The sequence below is a fragment of the Echiichthys vipera genome (genome assembly GCF_963691815.1).
Source record: "Echiichthys vipera genome assembly, chromosome: 2".
NCBI classification, from domain to species: domain Eukaryota; kingdom Metazoa; phylum Chordata; class Actinopteri; order Perciformes; family Trachinidae; genus Echiichthys; species Echiichthys vipera.
This window is the reverse complement of record NC_139827.1, coordinates 25,194,422-25,214,885: the sequence shown is the minus strand read 5'-3', so window position 1 is coordinate 25,214,885 and position 20,464 is coordinate 25,194,422. Positions and strand designations below refer to the sequence as shown.

General features: G+C 40.3%; 1 protein-coding gene across 1 annotated transcript; it reads right to left on the bottom strand.

Annotated features, from left to right (window-relative positions):
- Nucleotides 1-82: 82 nt before the first annotated feature.
- taf5 (TAF5 RNA polymerase II, TATA box binding protein (TBP)-associated factor) lies at nt 83-7,235 on the bottom strand (the record flags this gene model as incomplete). Its single annotated transcript, XM_083925293.1, has 11 exons — nt 83-595; nt 805-982; nt 1,663-1,840; nt 1,936-2,100; nt 2,188-2,317; nt 2,413-2,533; nt 2,640-2,775; nt 4,654-4,817; nt 4,929-5,244; nt 5,344-5,572; nt 6,818-7,235. The coding sequence occupies 11 exons, from the start codon at nt 7,233-7,235 to the stop codon at nt 381-383; spliced, it is 2,250 nt and encodes a 749-aa protein (XP_083781419.1). The 3' UTR covers nt 83-380.
- Between the last annotated feature and the right edge of the window lie 13,229 nt (nt 7,236-20,464).

Below are 20,464 nucleotides of genomic sequence, written 5' to 3'. Positions count from 1 at the left end.
AGACTATGATACAGAAATGTCAGCCACATGTTGAACAAAGCTGTACTTGTGGCAGTGATTTAAAAAAACAAAAAAACAGTCCTCAATCAACAATGGCACTTGGCATGGCAAGGGGATATCTGCAAAAGATCAGCTTGATTTGAGGCCCAAATACGTCCAACTGAGGGCTGAGTCTGCTAATGACTTCTTATCTTCATTTGCAGCTAGATTCTCAAGGGAGGTGATTTGTTAATACAGTTTTGTTATCTTCCAACTACACCACAAACCTTGAGTTACTTGTGGAGCTTAAGGACCAGACATTTGCTTAATTTCAAGCGGTTTCTTCCTTCTTTTTTTCTGTTTTCCAGCTATAGATTATTTTCTCATAATTCAATAATGTCTCATGGATTGTAGGCCCCAGCAGCAAGCAGCAGGTTCCTGCGGGTGAAGTGAAGGTGTATGACAGGTGTGGATTTAGACATGTAGGTGCCCAGCAGAAGCTCCTGGGAGTTATCTTGTAGATGGACGTGTCCTGTGGTTGCTGTAAAATCATCAGTCTCTAAATCGTCAAATGCTTTGGTAGCGTCCCACAGACGAACCGTGTTGTCCATTGAGCCTAGAATAACAAAACGAAACATTGTCACTGCAAGCATAATTACAAAAACTCCACTCATCTACATTTGGATTCATTTAAACCTACATATAAATAAGACTGCAGGGGTAGGCTATTTTGTAGCTTCATTCTCTAAATCAGATTTGGGTACAAATACATTAAGTTTAGAACTTAGTGTGATGTCAAATTAAGAGATATTGTAGGTCACCCACCCGAGGCAAGGATCTCTCCATCTCTGCTGAACCGGAGAGAGTAGATGCTATCCGTATGGCCTTTAAGCTCTCCAATCATCAGCCCATGACCAATGTCCCACAGAAGAACTCTGCCATCAGTGGCTCCTGAAGCCAAGAACTTCCCATTGGGAGAAAAGGACAGCGCATGGATAGGACCCTGGAAGATTAGGGAGATTGGCTCATTAGTGGTCTCTGCAGCCGTCAATTCTGCTAGTGCTGCAATATGAATCTTAAGAACCTTTAACTCTGCGGGTTTAAGGAACCACAAACGGTTTGTAACAACACTAATAATACATCACATTTAGAAAAATGACACCACAGAACATACTATAGATAGTACAGTATAGATAGTTGTCCTGTAAATATAATACCCTTACCCATAATGCACAACTGCATTGTTTTTGGGGTATTCTGTGTTGAGATGGTGCAAATACCATATGTTGTTAAAATAATGGCCTTAGACATATTTTCAAGTTTTTGAAAAAACTGAACCAAATATATATTAATCATTACACACACAAAGGTTATGACAATAGATGACTATTGACATAGAAATCATGTTGTCAGTCAGTTATGCAAAATAAGAGGTTTAGATGACTTGGGCCGATTTACGAACATGCCTTTATGATTTACACAATCTTGAACCTACCGTGATGACACATACACCACTTACAAGGTGAAAACAATACCAGTGTTGCAATTGTGGCTGGTAACCAAATATCTAACCAATCAACAAATATCCGAATAGTCGGATATTCCCTACAGATTTGGCTATCATGTTGTGGCCCTGCTACTGAATGAGAAACCACAGATCAGTACTCTGGTGACTTGTCTTACCTTGTGACCGGTGAAGATACGCACACAGTTTCCGTTTAGGACATCCCAGAGCCGGATGGTGCGATCTGAAGACCCTGTGGCCACATAATTGGAGTTGGGGTGGAAGCGGGTGCAGGTGACATCAGCTAGGTGACCAGAAAACATCCGCAGAGGCTGGTAGTGATCTGTTGCCCACAGGCTGTTTGAGGAAGGTCAAGATCAGAACAATGACAGACATCTATAGACAGGTTGGGATGTGTGTCGACAGTGTGTTAAAGAAGGACTGTTTCTTACCGGGCAACTCTGTCATGTCCCCCGGAGACAAAATAGTACCCATGGGGGGAAAAGTGGGTGTCCCATACTGGGTAGTTGTGGCCTTTGTAGCCCACCAGACAAGTAAATGTTTGTAGACTCCACAGCCTGACTGTTCCATCTTCAGAACTTGACAACAAGTAGTTTCTGGAAGACAAACGGTGGGGTAAATACTTAGTAATTCATATTCCTCGAGTCCCCCATCTATAAAATGAATAATGAATTGATTTATACCTGTCTGGGCTGAAGCTGATGCCATATACCGGGCCACTGTGCCCATAGAGGATCTTCGACTCACTGGCCGTCTTCTCATCCATGATCCTCTCAAGCACATCGTCTGACTCTTTGTCAATCAGATTTAAGTCTTGAGAGAGAGAAGAGGTTCAAAATGACTTGTGTTATAAAGTCAGAATAACATCAAGCTGGGTTTGGAGGGGGGGTCACAGTCATGCACTGTACCTGCGGATGACTTGACCTTGCGGAGCTTTTTGGGGGTGACACTCCACACCCGTACTGTGGAGTCAGCGAAGCCTCCTGCAATCAGGCTAGAGTCGTCTGTGAAGTCCACTGCAGTGAGACCCTGGAAAGGGGGGGGGGGGGGGGGGGGGGGGGGGTTAGAAATGATTCTCCTGTAAGTAACAATTAACTGTCCACTTTCTACCACTTGCTTGGTTATGAGTTCTTACCTGGTAAGCATTGAGAAAAGAGTAGAAGCAGATGGAGGGCAGGTTATCTGGTCCCAGGCGGATCCTCTTTGTGGCCTCCTTCATGTACATGATCTTGTCCAGCTTGTCTGAATCCTTTAGTTCTGGAAGAGGTATCCTGAACAACACAAAACAATGTCAACTATCACTGACTGGTAGGTCCATTAAGAAGTTCAGGAGTTTTAAAAAGAGCTCGCAAGTAAAACACTATTGTAATAGGTAATTTCTTCAAATTGAAGGTCCCATATTTCTCTAATTTTCAGGTTCATACTGTATTTTGGGTTTCTACTAGAACATGTTCACATGCATTAATGTTCAATAAACACATTGTTTTTCTCGTACTGTCTTTCTGAATATACACTGGAGATCAAAGTTAGAGAACAAGTTATGAATACTTCAGCTTCCAGAGATTCGAGTTCAGCAGTTCCTTGAAGCTTAGAATATTGAAACAATGAAAAGGCCAGCCAAGAGTCCAGATCTAAACCACATAGAGAATCTCTGGAAAACCATTGGAAACAAAGTAATGTCTAAGAAACCCACTACAGTTACTGAACTGTGGAAGAGACTTCAAAAAGAATGGACCGAGATCAAACCAGAGCAGTGTGAGAAACTAGTGATGTCCTGTGGGCGCAGATGTGCTGAAGCTGTGGCCTCTACACTTCCTGTTCATTTTTGAATCCTATAGCCCGAAGAAAACATTGTTTAAATCTTCTCTTCTGACACACTGGTTACTGTTCTCTTATTTTGCTCACTGTTTTTTTTTTTCACAAAATGAAGGTTTTTGTTGAAGTGCCTTGGTTATTTAAAAAATCATGCTCGTACAGCAGTGGTATAGCCACAGCTGATATTCTATCGAATTCTGAACAATAAAAAATAACAGAAAATAAATCAAGAACTAATACTTTGTTCTCTAATTTTGATCTCCAGTGTACCTGTATTCTCTGTCTGAAACGCTCCGTTTTAGCGCCTGTCTCTTTAAGACCCCCCTTTGATTGAAGCTTTGATTGTTCAGCGTTTCCGGGTCTTCTGTCTTGTGCTCTCTGTATCTCTTCAGCATCATTGCAGCTGGGGAATGACTATTCCAGCATTGGCAGCTATTTCTACCTATATATAGTATAGTTGTGACATCACAACCTTACAGAAGTCGTGACGGCTCATTAAAAGGCACAATTTCTCAATACAGGCTGTGTGCCTTTCTTTGTGCAATTGTGGTTTGTTACTTCCACAATACTTATATAGCATCTCTCATTTTACAATATGGTATAGGGTTTGGCGATATGGCAAAATTCTGCCATCCCGATATTAATCACTCCATATGTCGATAACGACATCTATCACAATGTGACATGTTTTCTGATAATTCAATAAATAATATTTTTGTTTACTACTGTGTGAATTAAATACTTGACAAATGAAAAGTACTGAGTATTTTCTCATTTCATGAAGAACTTTAGTGCAAAGTTAACATGCACAACTTGCAAGGATCTGAATGTAAAGCTCGTCCAAATGATGTAAATATTGCTGTATTGTGGTTCATTATGGCAACATTCAACGAAACTTTAGAGAAAATATATATGTTAGGTATTTTTTTATATTGTTTTGAATCTTTTCATAATAAAACCAAAACTGCAATTTTCAAATGATATTCCCTATTTCAGATAACATTTTCAAAGAAGTCGGGGTTAATGTGCTTGTTAAAAAGAAAAAGAAACTTATTATTATACATTTAGACAACATAACTATGTATCATGATATATGATCTCATTACGCACATTAACTGAAAGACAATACATTATCCTATTGAATTATTGCCCAACCCTAATATGGGACCATAAAGAGTTCATTATGCAAGAATTTCCAAATGATAATGTCTTCCAATACTGCAGAAAACTTCTTATGAATCATACTGTTGTGGACGTTCAACATTAGGTGATGGAGACATAATGAATGAAACAGCAGGCTCAGAGCTATATGCCAGAGTATCCAAAATCTCTACCTAGTCTGTGAAGGTGCATTAGGATCCTGCTTCTTGCTCTTGTTGCCCATGCTGTCCTTTTTGGGCTTCTTCTTTTTGGGTTTACCCTCCTCATTCTCTGCCTCCTCATCCTCGTCATCAAGAGGAAGCTCAATCTCTGGTTCCTTCAGCAGTCCATAGTAAACCTGATTGAATGATAATAAAACAAGAACATGTCAGAGGTGTAAACTAAGGCACGATCATACAAGGAAAACAAAAGACGTCATCATATATGTTTGTTGGTGTATGACTCCAACCTTGGCCTTATTGGCCTCTCGCTTGGCCTCTCCTGCCAAGCTGCCCGACATGGCATCAATCTGGCCCTTGCTGCGTGGCATGCCATCAAAGATATCAATGTAGAGGTGTTCTTGTATGATATTCCAGATCTGGTTGTTCTGGCGCTCCTGCAGGTGCCTCTTAAGCAGCTGGTAAGAGTCACGGGAGATACGCAGGACGAACTTGCTGGTGCGGAAGTCGAGCAGGGTCTCATTGCCTCTCATGTGCTCCCTCTTGGACAGGCTGGACAAAACACGCAAGTCGTCTTCGTAGTAACACTCTTGATCGCCGCTGAACCTGAGATGGAGAGAAACAAAAGGAGCGGGATTTATTGCTACTGAAAACAAAATCAAGTTACGAGTTTGGAGGACATACAATGTGTCAAAGGAAACTCACTTTTCAAAGAAGGCCTTGGCCTCACTTTCGTGATTGTTGTACACCAATTCCAAATACATGTGCACAAACAACGGGTAGAAGACCTGGGACAGCTCTGCTCGGTGACAGTCCAAAACCGATTCTATGAACCTCTTGAGGCCGCTGTAGTAAACCTGGTACAGCGGCGGGTCTCCCTGCTGGCTATAAGCTGAAAGCACCACGTTGACGTCTGGCTGATCCTCCCCAGCAGCTGTTGAAGAAGTCAGAGTGAGATGTGCATTACATTGATTTTGTCATACTAAGTCTTTTTAAAGATGTCCTTAGCTATCATTCAGGTAAAGAATAAATATAACACGGCTTTATAACACAAATTTTAAACTTGAGAGTCATGATGAAGCCTAAGCCAACTCCACGACAACGTAGGAAATTGTGGAAAAGCTACGGAGTATTTTGTGCCGTAGTTGTTTTGTGTGTAGTTTCTTCCGTTTTTTCTTAACAAAAGGGCACAAAAAGAACTCTTTGCGCCAACTTTCCCAGCAGTGTTCAAGTAGAAAAAGGCCCCCTTTATGACATTGTTATAACGGGTATGTCTGGAACGCACAATTGGTTTTCTATTTTTATGTGACATTACATTTGACCTGAAGTGCATATTGGTAAGTTTAGCTCATTAGAGAGGGGAAATAGAGGTTAGTTGTATTGCTTATCTTAGACAACAGCTTTAGCATCCCTAAAGCCATAGGAAAATCAGTGATTAATTACGAAACTGTACACGCCTGTACAATATGATGTAACCTTAGCATCCCTGCAATACCTACGACCTTTGTGAAAATTTAAAGGGGAACTGCGCCTATTTTCAAAATACATACTTTATAGCTGTGATTTTAATCCAAAACATTTACTAAGCATGAACAACTCTCTCCCAAATCCAAAAACCAGAGTGCTAAAAAGTCAAATGTGTGATGTCATAAGTATAAAGTGTGCAGCTGCTTCATAGACAATGGATTGAGAAAGATGCTATAGATGACACTGGGAGCACCAGAGGAATGATCTGAGGACATGGAAATATTTGGTTTCAGGACTGAAACACATACTACAACAGAATAAAGCTCATTTAGGTATAAAAAAAAAAAAGAAAACATACATTCAATGTCTATAAATCAGCTCCTGACTTTACACGTGATGACAAGTTTGTTTCTGGTTTCTGTCTTTGAGAGAAAGTAGCTCATGTTCACTAATATTAATTCAACTTTCCATGGCCATGGAAATAACATTTCTGTTGATATCATTTAGGTTGTGTTTCCCTTCATTTGGGACTGAGAGAAGAGTCGGATCAACACATGGTAGTTCAACGCTGTAACTCTATAGTCGCAAACGCGCTGATAGTTATCTGTGAGGGAAGCACCAACTCGTAGGTGATGTTACACCAACAGGAAACGTTTGGATACACCATGCAATAAAACCGCCAACAACCCAACAACCAAGTTTGATATCGGACCTTTAGTTGGCGCCTGAGCTACAGCTGACGAGGAGCTGGTCACCCGGCTGAGAAGCGAGCTCGCATCCCCGCCTTCCAAGTCCACACTGCCCGCAGCACCCCCGGAGCCTGCCCCGGAGGAATCTCCCCCCTTCAGTTCCAGTGAATCCTCCGGTAATCCCGCTTCACGACGCAAAATCTCGACGGACTCGGTCAGTTTGTTCTTTCTGAGGAATTGCAGGACTGCCAGCAGCGTCTGCTGGTCCTCCGGGGCTCCCGCCGCAGATTTGTTACTTCCAGACGAAGCACTGGAGCCGGGGGACGTAGAAAGTGATCTTCCGTCGGTTGCATTATTATTTCCGAAGCCATCGTTTGACGGTTCTGTTTTTATGTCTTTTTCTTCGTTCGTGTCGACCAGACTACCCTGTACGGCCGCCATTTTAAAAATGAAATGCGCATGTGCGAGTTTTAAAAAAGGAAAACCCTAACCGTGTAAGATCCGCTCACCTGATTGGTGCTTATTGATGCAACGTCATCCCGGGTCGAGTGGAAGTCCCGCCTCCCTCGCCACCAGCATCTGTGGAAACTGATAGTTTCAGTGTATAAGTCATGGCATGTGTAAATTGGACTACATTTGATTTAACAACCCATACTTTTATCATCAACAGGTTGAATTTTCAAATCCAGTACTTACAACAAACACACACATCTGCATTAGTTAAATAACCTATTATGTTCATACAACTTCCCATTTCGAGTTAAGAGGATTTAAATGTGTTATAACTTATATGGTAAATGACAGAACACACAATTCTTGCATTTGTCCAAAAATACAACATTTATTATTAAAACAAGTGTCTCACAGCTTAGATGAGCGTGTCTGAATTATTTGTGTGTGTGTGTGGGTGTGGGTGTGGGTGTGTGGGTGTGGGGGGGAGAGAGAGAGAGAAAAGTTTGTTTCTTAGTCTTTAATGCTCATGAGACCTTCTGAAGGAACTCAAAGAAGGTGTACCTCATATTCCGCGGGTACTCAAGATTAAGGCAGTAGATGGCTCCCAGTAGCATGGCAAAGCCAGTGGGCACATCTCTGATGTCATGTAGGATGATCTTCTCCTCTGCTGCCACAGCCACATGAAAGACATCCAAATGAAATGCATCCTGTAGAGGGCCTACATGCCCAATCAGCAGTCCAACTTCCATCCCTCCCATTATCACATCGAGGGTTTCGCCATGAGCCTGAAGACATAAAGACATACACATCTTAACTTACCATTCTAATAAATGAAGGCTCTGTCTAGTGAGTGAGTGATAAAATAATGGGACTGAAAGGCTGTGGTATCAACCAATGATAAATAAAATAACTCCTGCAAATGTAATAAAACATGTACTAAACTTGATTGAAAATGTAATAAAACCCAATAATGTCATAACTTGACCAATATGTAATAGAATTAAAATAAAATAATACCTGTAGGATCCAATAATGTATTTTCAAAAATGTAATACCGCCTGACAGTGTTATACTTTGTGTTTTAAGAATTTAATGTTATATACATTGGATTTGAAATGAAAGAACATTGTGAGGGAAATTATTACATTATTCGGTCAAGTTTCTAAGGATTTCTTCTGTAAAAATTATGTTAATACCTCTTATAAACATGATAAATGTGCCTAAGCCACATTTAAAATGAATTTGCACTATGTTTGAACACTCAAATGTGTGAATATAGTGTCTTACATCACAAATCCTGATGGTGTTGGAGGAATCATCTGAAAGGTAGTGCGGGAGACCAAGTAGGGCAGCTGTTCTTTGGTTTTGGTATGTGTCCTAAAAAAAACAGGTAATAGTAGGTGAATTCAATACACAAGCTAGAATCCTAATCTTAGTACTCTTTGGAAATATTAATCTACACCGTATACCTCCTTTGGAAGACAGTTCAGAATGCTGCTCAGGGCCAACTTCCTGCCTGATGCAGCAGCTGCTTTGTACAGTTGTAGAAGACTGGGCACACACTCATCGAGTCCACCCGTAAAGGACTCCAGCAGGTCTTTGGCGACAATTCTTCATCACTCTGCGATTAACTGAAGCAGATAGACACAAAAAAGCAGAGAAAAGGGAATGAGTGAGGGAAAAATAAGATCAGTATAAAGCTGTAGGAATAGAAAGACAAACAAATAAATATTATTGCAACAAAGACAACACGTTTATGACTACATCAGTGCTCAAATAACAAAATATAGGATTTCTATGCTGTACTCAGCTGGCAAAGAATTACCTGTCGCTCACTGAACAATGCAGGCCATCTGTCCATGACAGCAGAGATGAGCGGTTCATCACCAATTATCTCTTGTCTTCGCTGTGAAAACGTCACAGTCATCAATTCATCCAAGACCTGTAAATCTGGATCTTTCTTCTGCACCTCTAGAAGCACGGTCTCGCAATCCTTCTCTGATTTAACTGCAGTTTGTTCCTCAGGTGGCTGTGGCAAGTAGTGGATCTCTCCCTTTTGTGACTGGCTTGCTCTGTCCTTTTCCTCTTTTTCTTTTATTTACAAGAACTTCAGGGCATCCAGCTGCCATCATCCTCTGACGATAATTGCCCATCTTGAATACCAAGCTGAATTTCCAGCAATACCTTGACCCGACCCTGGCTCCCTGAGGCAAGGGTGCTTGACAACAAGAGCTTTGGCTACACTTTCTGGATTGTTTTTAGTTGGATAGGGAGTGGTTTAGGTTATGCAATCAGCCAGTCTGTCCAGTATTTCACTCTTGACACTCTTTGAGATGACCATCACAGTTCCGTCATTGGCATAAGAATCATTTGCTACCCTCAGCTGAAACTCAACATCATGGGAGAAATCTGAAATAACAAAAGGATCAGGCCATTCTGTTAAATCACTAATACTGGGGGGACCAGGACTTGCAGTACTACTACTACAGCTTGTAATACTCTGGGAACTAGGGCTTGCAGTATCTAATGACGAGTCAGAAACCAGATCAGGAAACTTGAACAGAACTTTCAGTGTGGCTCGTTCGGTTGGCAGGTCCTTCATGTCTGTCAAATTGCAGAGCTCGTTCCCAAAGTCAGCATCTTCAAACTGTAAAAGGAAGTTACCTCGGAGGCCCAGAGTGTTGCGCAGTACTCTACATAGCTCATCAACTGATGGGGGAACATCCTGTAAGGTGACACATCTTATTTCCTGAGGTGACACAATGACTCGGAGAAGCATCGCTAATGTGGCACCAGTAACTGAAACAGAGAACAAACAAAAAACACTAGTAGAAACTCTTAATCTTAAAGAGGTTGTGAATAAAGAGTTCAAACAGTACAAGCCAGATGCATGAAACACAAATGAGCATGTAATTTACTCTATAAAGTTGAAAAAAAAATACTGCCAGCTCAGCTGGAGATGAAGAAGTGGGGTTGAATACCATATATACAACCTTTAAAGTGTATGTGATTGCACTCATCAAGCAGTTTCTATCCTGTTATGTGGTCCAAAGAATGAGTGTGTGTTTAAATGTCCCACATCCTCCCCAGTCAAAGATTACCTTGATGCAACATGAATGTCCTTGGACTGATGAGCAGCTTTCCTTCAACAGGGTATGCAGCAAGGGGGGGTGTATTCATTCAGATCGTAAGGATCAACAACCACAGTTGCTGCAGTGTCTCTTCTGGCAAGCTGGTAACACCTTAGATGCTCCAGGAAGCTCACTGTGAAAAGTTCCTTGATGAATGATATGCAGCTATACACTACACAGATCTCCAATACTCTCGCAAAATCTGGCAGTCCACATGTCTGTCCAACTGAGAGCACCATTCCTTTAGAATACGTTGTCCCCTTTACGTAAGCAATGGAGGTGAGTGAAACAGAGTCAAGACCTTCAAACTTATTCCATATATCTTCTGTGATGGTGGCATCTAAGATGGCCACAGACACAGCTGATACTCGTCCTGTCTCGATGTCTGGCTTGAAAATAGTTGGCATCTCTAAATAATATGACAACATAAGTTGATGTCTTGTGGCCAAAGTGTGCAGAATAATTTTAAAGTTGCCAGTGTTGTGAACCACTTTTTTAAAGAATGACTGTTTGGCCTTAAATCTTATTGCCAGAACTCAAATAATGGTCCAAATTTCTTGATAAGAACAGGATAATGTTCAAGATAATGATGTTTGGGATGTAATTTTGTACCAGGAAATAGCCCTTAAAGCAACTGTCTGTGGTCACAGATTTTGTCTTAAAGGTAGCACAGGGTTTCTGTTGTGAAAGAGGGGCTCCACATTGTATTTCTGTTCAAGGACCACAGACAAAGTCTTTTCACTCTCTGGAACATGGTGGCCAATCAACAGTGGGAGGAATCTCAGAAGGGCCCAGTTCTCGTGTCCGTTGCCACCAATAGTTCCTTCAAGTTGTGTCAAGTGTTTGTAGTGTCTGAGGTCTGTTAGTTTTGTCAGAAAACTGAAAGGAAATGATGCTATCCTATCATTAAGGTCATTCCATGTGAAATAGCATAACTTGGTCACAATTTGGTGATCTTTTTTTCAAATGGTTTTTAAGTTCAGCTTGTGTTTGAAAGGTGTTTAACACAAGGTGGCCTGAACACATTGTCATTTTAATTATGTCATATATTTAAGCTCTGGTAGCCAATTTCATCCAATGTTATGGGGGAAAACAGATCTTGAGTCCATACCTCAAAAGAATGACATAGTATCTCCCAATATTGAGTTAGTATCTTACAGTAATTATTATATACTCATCATTTTTGAGATAGCCTACTAAGTTATTATTTTGAAATACTACATTTTCTTGAGATACTAACTTATTATTTTTGAGACACTAACTATTTATTTTTTAGATATTAACTTATTACTATGAGATACTAACTCATTATTTTGCGATATAACATCATATTTTATATAAGAAGTTATTATTTTAGAAGGTTTTTATTAATTTATGAGATACTAACTCATTATTTTAAAATATACCTACTACATCATTTTTATAAGATACTAAGTTATTATTTCAGATAAGTCATCATTTTGAGAAAGTTTCTCATTATTTTTAAAATACTGTGTAATTATTTGAACTACCATGTCTAAGTCTAAGTCTTTATTTTACGATAGGCCTGCTGCAGCATTTCTTTCAGATACTAAGTTATTATCTTAAGAAAGTTTCTCATTTTTTTGAAATATCATGTCACTTTTTGGATACTAACTTATTATTTCAGATACTAAGTCATTATTTTACGAAAGTTTCTAATTATAATGATTTAAAGGATTTTTTTTCATCACATCGGCTTCATACCAAACTGTATGAATTTGAGCAGTAATTATCGTTTCCATTTAAGAAGTGAAGGAGTACTATTAATACTTTGAGTGTGTATTTTAAACTGAAATGCATATTACATTTATAATTAGAGATGTACCATTTGGTACCAGGAGGTGGCACTTTTGCCCCACACAACAAGAGTGGGGTCAAGTCAAAACTGTCCCAGCCAGATGACTTCCTTTGACAAATGTAGAGAAATACATGATTGATAAAAAAAATTGTCAGCAAATTGAGCATTGCCATCATTGCACATTCCTGAGCCCACGGTGATGCCTTCATACTTGTTGTTTTGTCCAACCAATAATCATTCACCCCAAAAATACTCAGTTTACTATCACAGAGGAGTCAGAAAACCAGAAAGTATTCACATTTGAGAAGCTGAATCCAGTGAGTTTGGGCTATATTTTGTTAATTTAGAGACAAATAACTCTGCTGTACTTCAAAGCTTTGCTTTTTTTTCTTTTTTAAAAATGCCTTTCTGTGCTTTTTATTAATTTCATATGACATTTAAGCTTGTTTTATTCTATGTATTATTCTGTCTTATTTTTGCTTTACATTTCATTTCACTCTGTGTTTTTTTTTTAATGTTTCTACATTTGTAAAGCGCTTTGTAACTGTGTTTTGAAAGGTTCTCTATAAATAAAGTTTATTATTATTTATTATGACTAGTGATAGACCGGTACATCGGCCGGCCGATATTTGCGTTTTTTAGGTGTATCGTATCGGCCGATGCAGGCTGCTGCGTTCGCCGATAGTTTTTTCTTGGAATTATTTACAGACAGGTCCACAGGCAACTCCGAGTTGCCTTTTCAATAAATGTTACTTTTTTAAAAAAATTGAGACTCGTAACATTTGTTATCATCATTGTGTATTTTTTTAGGATGTAAATTGAGGGAGCAAAAGTCGTATCGGCTCCATCTCTGTATCGGTTATCGGCTAAGGTTGATGAAAAGAAAATTGGCATCGGCCCTAAAAAAGCCATATTGGTCGATCCTTAATTATGACATATCCTTTTCTCCACAGTAGTAGGATTTTAAAAGTACATGTATTTGATAAATTACAAACTATTTTAACTGAATTGTCTGGATAAACACTATTAATAAACGCTGTTTTGCACAGTTGGATTGATTACATGTAGTGCACAAAGTTTTATATGGAACTTGTAGCAGAGATGATACATACATCAGGGGGAAACAGAAACGACATACGAGTATCAGCAGTACTCACTTTGCATTGTGCTGAGTCTGGGTTTCTGCCTACACAGAAAAACACACCTTCCATTTCTGAACACTCAGAGAAACATTTATATGCCGCTGAGTTTGCATCCGTCGCGTCAGCTAAGGATATGTTTTCATTTCTGGGAGACTGTCAGTAGAAAATCAGAACTTAATAGCAATTCATTTTTAACCGTATGTACTCACTGGCAGCATTTCTCATTCATTTCAAATGTCTTCTATACAGTGCACTTTGCACAAGACCCCGTAGATTGTTATATATGCACATATTTTACAAAAAATCTATGTCCTGCGCTATTATTAACTTATTTCTCGTCAAGCTCAGATGCACTTGTACAAGCTTCTCTCTGCTGCCTTGGCTTATCCACACTGGATAGCATAAGAGTGTTGACTCAGCAGCAGGTCTAACGTGTAGGTCTACAATGAGGGTTGGGTGGGACAAAAAAAAAAAGGAGAAGGCTTCACAGCAGAAGCAGCGAGGCGTTGTATAACATTGCAGTGGTGTAGCTCCGTGTAGAGGAAAGACAGGGAGTGGGGTTGGTTGGTGGGTGTAGGAGACAAACACGTTAACATCAGCAGTTCAGGGCGTGGTCATCAGTGCAGGCTCATAGTAACATGCTGTTGGTGTCACTCTGACAATGACAATGTATGTGGGATAATACTAAGATCAGCAGTTCATATTATACATGTATTTAACTTCTCTCTTACCTAGCAGATGCAAATGAGCAGGGCTGAAACACATGTGGCAGGCTAAAGGTTATTATGTTCCCTTCATGTCATGATTTATATATGTTCCGCTGCACCAAATGATTGCAATGTCCAGCACCTGCACCACCATAAAGGGACCAGTGACGTGTGCCACGTATTAGGTTAGAATCACTTCACTTCAGTGTTGTGCTTTTATTTTGAAATAATAAAATCATGAACAACAATAAAGACAGAAAAAGCAATCTGCTCTAGCTGCTCTAATGCTTCATGGCAGCTCACCAGTGTTGACATTGATCTGAAATAAAACTGAGTGATTACATGCAGCAGTCAGCTGGTGCTCCAGGGTTGAATTGTGTATACATGACAGGAGACTGGGAGATTTTGAGATACTGACACTTTGTCATTTAACAAACGTCCCTACATTCATCCAGTGGCTGTAGCTACTAGCTTAATTTACACATAAGCTCATAACGATGCATTCAGTGCCATCTGGATCATCTGACATTACAATACTGCTAAAGCGTTATCTTTTTACTTCACAGTAAATACTGTTATTACACTTTCTTTTTCTTTGATATTTTAAAAAAAGGCTTTTACTTTTAATGGATATTTCTGCATGTATTGCTACTTTCACCTGAGTAGATTTGATTTGATTTTACACTTAGCCAAGCATATCCAAAAAAGCTCTCTTCCCCTCTCTTTGGATGGTGGAATCAGGGGTAATAACAGGCCAAAACCAGGATGAATCCAGAAATCTCCTTTGTTCTTTGTTTTTCAATCTATTGAATGTTCCACCTTCATTTGCCCTCTACTATCAACCTTGTGCAGGAGGCTGTTATTGTTATCGCTCGCTCCTCTTCTCCACTTTTTCCAGATGCTTTTTGGATTCTAACTGACTTTCACCTTCACAAAACCCATCACCTTTGTGTGTGTGTGTGTGTGTGTGTGTGTGTGTGTGTGTGTGTGTGTGTGTGTGTGTGTGTGTGTGTGTGTGTGTGTGTGTGTGTGTGTGTGTGTGTGTGTGTGTGTGTGTGTGTGTGTGTGTGTGTGTGCGTGTGCGTGTGCGTGTGGTAGTAATGAAACTGGTGAATTAGATGGAGAAAGACACATGTTCAGCTGCATCTTTTATTCACACCTTACAGATGACTTCTGCTGGAGGACTCTCCCAACAACCCCAACCCACCCCCCTCTCGCTCTCTCTCTCTCTCTCTCTCTCTCTCTCTCTCTCTCTCTCTCTCTTTTCTCGCTCTCTCTCTCTCTCTCTCTCTCTCTCTCTCTCTCTCTCTCTCTCTCTCTCTCTCTCTCTCTCTCTCTCTCTCTCTCTTCTCTCTCTTCTGTTCTCTCTGTCAAAGGCAGCAGGGTGTGGCATCACCGGGAAGAGACAGTTCTGTAGGAGCACACAAAGACGCACAGAAAAAGACTGTTTAATGAGCACTTAAACCCCTAAAATTCATATTAAAAATAGTATAATATGCAATCCACATTTGAAAATCGCTGCTATGTGTGTTTGAGCATTTTAATGTTCACACTTATGTCGTCATGTCAATTGCTGCCGTTCCCGTACTTTTTATGAGAGCTCACACTCACAATGTGCTAACCAGTCTCGTGCTGATAACCAATGACATGCATCACTAATTTAAATTAAAAGGCTTTTGCTTTGTGTTTACATGGTTAATGCGCTTCAGGGAAAGATGCTATGGATGTCCCATCAAGCAGTTGTGCTTATGGGCCAGTAAAAACGTCCACTGATGAGATTGGAGGGAAGGTTTATAGCAGATGGGCTAATCGAAAAATTGAGGAGCAAATGAAAATTTCAGACGGTGTATGAATATTAGTTTGATAGCACTTTTACCATCGTCGAAGGAATACGTTGTAAACAAGATAAATGGCCAAAAGTTTTTATCACAAGGAGCTTTACTTTGCAGAAAAGTGTCTATGTGCATGTTTGTGTCTGAGGCAGCACAGAGTGATGTAGTCCTGGGAGCGCAGAGTGGGGCGTGGCAGGTTTCTAGTCGCTCTCAGTGTTTTTATCTTAATGCATGCACATGTAGGGTGGCTGTTTCCCAGCTGTGACAAATGGTGCAGTTGAGCCGCATCTGCTGATTACTTGACATAAATTCACCATCCCCATAAAATGATGTCTTCTTTTGAGGGTCATAATATTATAAGAATAATCTTCTAGGATAAGCTGACAATTAGATGCCCCTTTATATGCTTTATTTTTAACACTCAAATTTTGCTACTTCTAGCTTGCTGTGTTTGTTCATCCTCGCTTTCTTATGACGGTGTTGCTGTTTCCCATGCAAGGGGCAACCAGCAGTCGGCAAGAGAGCGAGCGTGTGAAATAAACGATCTGTGATGCTTACCAGCACATTTAAAGGACTTCTTGCCTTTCAGAAACCACTGTCTGTCTATCTTTCAGCAGTAAATGGACAGAAAATGCTGCAAGATTCCCCACTGACATGCACAAGTAAATAATTCATGAGGTGTGACTCTCAGAAGAGGTGGAAAATGCCCTAAGAGAAGCAAAAGGGGGAGGGAGAGAGTGAGGGAAAAGGATGCATGGAGGGAGAAAAGAGGAGAAGGAGGCTGGAGGGGAAGGCAGCATGGTGGGTGGGATGGGGATGGGGATTGGGTCAGGGAAGGGGTGGGGCGGGGCACTGCATGGGGAGCGGTAACTAGACAGATACGATGGTGCCCTAAACCCAGAGGATGTATGGTTGACAGAGAGGCAAGCAGAGGAGCTTAGGTGAGTCTGTGAAGGTGAGAGGCAGGTGTAAAGAAAGGTGTGAAACCTGTGAATGAAAGTGAAACAGCAAATGAAAAGAGCTTCCTGTAAAGCTGTTTTCTTGCAGCGATGTAAGGAGAAGAGGGATGAGCATTTCTCTTCTTGTAGCCAAAAGCAACAAAGACAAATTTCTTTAATTACACAGAGGTAAAGCAGTAAAACAGGGCTGCAGTGTTGGCTCGAAGCTACCAAGTGTGTCTTATTCCACAATCAGGAGTACAGAGAATATAAAAACATTTTGATGTCATCATGTATACTGAAGGCTTCGTCTACAAAAGGGTTTACTTGCTCCCACAAGGTTATACAATATATGAAGGAATCAGAATGCATGTTGCAGAATGTAAACCGTTTATTATTGTGGAAACTGCAACATAGTAAAAAAAAAAAAAAAAAGGAACATACAGAGGAATAGAGACTGTGTTCCAACAACTTTAAAGGTTCTGTATGTGACTATGTATCAATCATTTTTTACGGGCAAATGGGTTAGAGCTTACCTGACTTTCTCAGTTGCCCGTAACAGCCTGTGGATTGACTTCTACGTATAGAAGACTCAGCACTCAGGACAAATTTTCTGGACAAATCCAAAGGATGTAATATTTTGCACGCTCTCAAGTCCAGTGTTTCCTCTACCATTGTCTTGGAGGGCCGGTCCGTCCTGACCCTGAAAAAAAGAAACTAAATATTTTATTTACCAAATGTATCTGAACTTGTTTCATTTCAACTGTGTGAGAGTTTACGGTATGCCTCGTTTCCCTCCTCTCCTCTGTTCTTCACCCTCGTGTCTTAACGCACACACACAACTTAACTTAACTAACACTTACTTAAACCAAGTAAAGTTAAGAGTGGAGAAGCTATGAGTAATGCACATGCTATGCAAAAATAGCATATTACCGCGACAAATAGAATCTAATTCTGACGGAAATACTGTACTTAATACACAATTTGAAGCCAATCAATTAACATGAATTTAAATTACACTTACACATCCACAATGAGATAATAATGATGATTATAATCTTTAGATTATAATTCTGTTGCAAAAAGCGCATATTAGGGTTTTAACACTAATAAAAGTCAACAGGGGATGAAATGTATGTGTGATGTTTATAGTCAAATTTGGAGGAAAATTTTTCCAAAAGACACCAAAACATGTGTGCATGTGTGAGTTTAGTCTTACACCCCGAGAGCTAAGGTGTAGTGACAGTAGAGAAGAGCAGCCAGCTAGTAGCTAGCATTAGCCATTATGACCGCAGACACCTACCACTCAAAGCCACGCCCCTAAGTCTTAATATCATTTAAAACAGGTTTCACCCCTGTTCAGTTGTCATGAATGGCCAACTAGCAATAGAGACCAAAACTGGGGGTCTATGGGGATTAACTCAAGTGGTCACTGCGTGTTGGCCTCTCAGACCTAGAGGTCTGCTGGATGCCACAAGCAGCTGGGGTTTAAACCTTTACCCCACCTGAAACATCTCTTTTAACACCAGTTGTATCACAAATATGGTGGAAATCAAATTTCCTGAAATCCATCTTTATGTTTCAGTAATTCCAACATCAAGCTACTGTATTTCTGGTTAGCTTCTATCCTGTCATCCTGTAGGGGTTAGAGGCTGTTCTTATTTTCTTTGCCGCCTGTGTGTGTGTGTGTGTGTGTGTGTGTGTGTGTGTGTTGTGCGTGCCTGAATGCATCTTGGAGCTTTTTGCCCATCCAAGTGGAATAATGGGTGTGAAGGCAGGGCTGTGGCACTAGAGATCTCCATTTTAGGGGGATGAAATGTGGGGAGCCTACATTATTCAACACTGACCTATCTGGAGGGCTGGATCTTGCACGCAGTTGTCGTCTCTGCTGGCCTTATGGATGGGCTGTGGCAGCCGCACACAAGCAACCTTGTTCAAATCCCCCAGAACAACTGGGAAAGTCTGGGGTGAGTAAATTAACTCTTGTCAATGTAATCTCTATCTGCCGAAAGGCAGCTGCTACAGTAACCAACTAATAATATGATCTTGTTTAAGGCATAGTTTAACATTTTTGGGATTTTTTTTGCTTTCTTAAGAGTTAGATGAGAAATAGACTGGCCAGATGTACAGAGCTGAAATAAAGCCTGACATGGAAGGTCAGGTCATTGCGATATCTCCGCTATTTCCATTCGGGGCTTAGCGCTGTGCAAGAAGATTGTGATTGGTTTAAAGAAATACAAATAAACCAAGCAAGAGTGTTTTTATTCCCTTATCCCAGAAGTGACCCTTCTCTAAGCCCCTCCCTAGAATGGCCACTTTCCAATCCTACATCTCTTTTAATAAACAAAGTTGCTAAGAGGGTCTGAAAAGTTGTTAAATTGTGAGAAAGCTGCAACACTGCAGGAAATGCAAAGGCATGATGACAGAGGAAAAAGATGAGGCCATTGAGAATATCAACATTTTCCTCAGGCATATTATACAATTATGCAGAAAAACCATATGACTAAAAAGGCCAATATAGGTTATTAACCCATACCATCCAATGGAAAATGAAGATCCATGGCCTCTGCCATTTCTGAAAGCATCAGCAAACACCTCATAACTTGATCTTGGAGCTTTGGAAAAATTTCCACATCCAAGGTTGTGAATACCACAAGAGGGGGTCATCATATGGACTCTTCGTGAACACAGTAAACACGATAAACACAGTAAACACGATAAACACGATCACATTTGAAGGCAGCGTTAGGCCTCAGCATGCTTGGGTTAGCATTTAGCTTTGGCTACATTTAGCTCATACTGTAACATAATGCATAAATACTGTAGCAGGAATAATGTTTTCCATCTTCATCACCTCAGTCTAGCGTGCTAACATTTGCTTATGACATTCCCATCTCTAGAGCCACTCAAAAGTTTGTTTGTTTGTTTGAAAACCTGCATTATTGTGTTACTTCTCACATGTCTTGCCCTGCCTCTCAGCGTTTTAGGGATTTGTTGTGTTCAAAGAACTTGGTCAGTGCAATATTATCATAACCACAAAAGATAATTCAAACTGTGTGCTGTTAATAATACAAAGTTGTAATAAAGCACGATCCTTTAACGAAGATGGGTATTTTTTCTAGTGTCGGATACACAGTGTCCGTATCAACCCCAGAAGTGTGTGACGCAAGGGTTAAGCAGAAATTACATTGTAGGCCTAATCTATCAAAATAGGTGGATATGTAATTTGTCTCATTATCTGTAAATAACTATCTTGAGGTATGCACATTTGTTAATGATCTTAAATCTGCCGTTTTATATTAATTAATTAATTAATTAATGAATTAGAGTTGTTTTGGTTTTCTGCAGAGCCTCTGCTCTCTCTCTCCCTGTCTGCTTGTTATTTCTCTCTGGTCCCTCCCACGCATTTTCTGTCACTAGATCTAACCAGGCACTTTAGCAGCCCCCAGACCCCCCCCCAACTGCAGGTCCTTTTCAACACAATGTTGTGCCCCACAGTTTCTTTGTCACTATGAATAATGCAGGTCCCATCTAAAACTAATAAGAAAGAAAGGCACAGTGAGGCGACATAACAAACTCAAACCAAGAAACATGCAGAGTCCAACATCCATATTTTGATTCATCTCATTATTTCATGCACCCCAAACT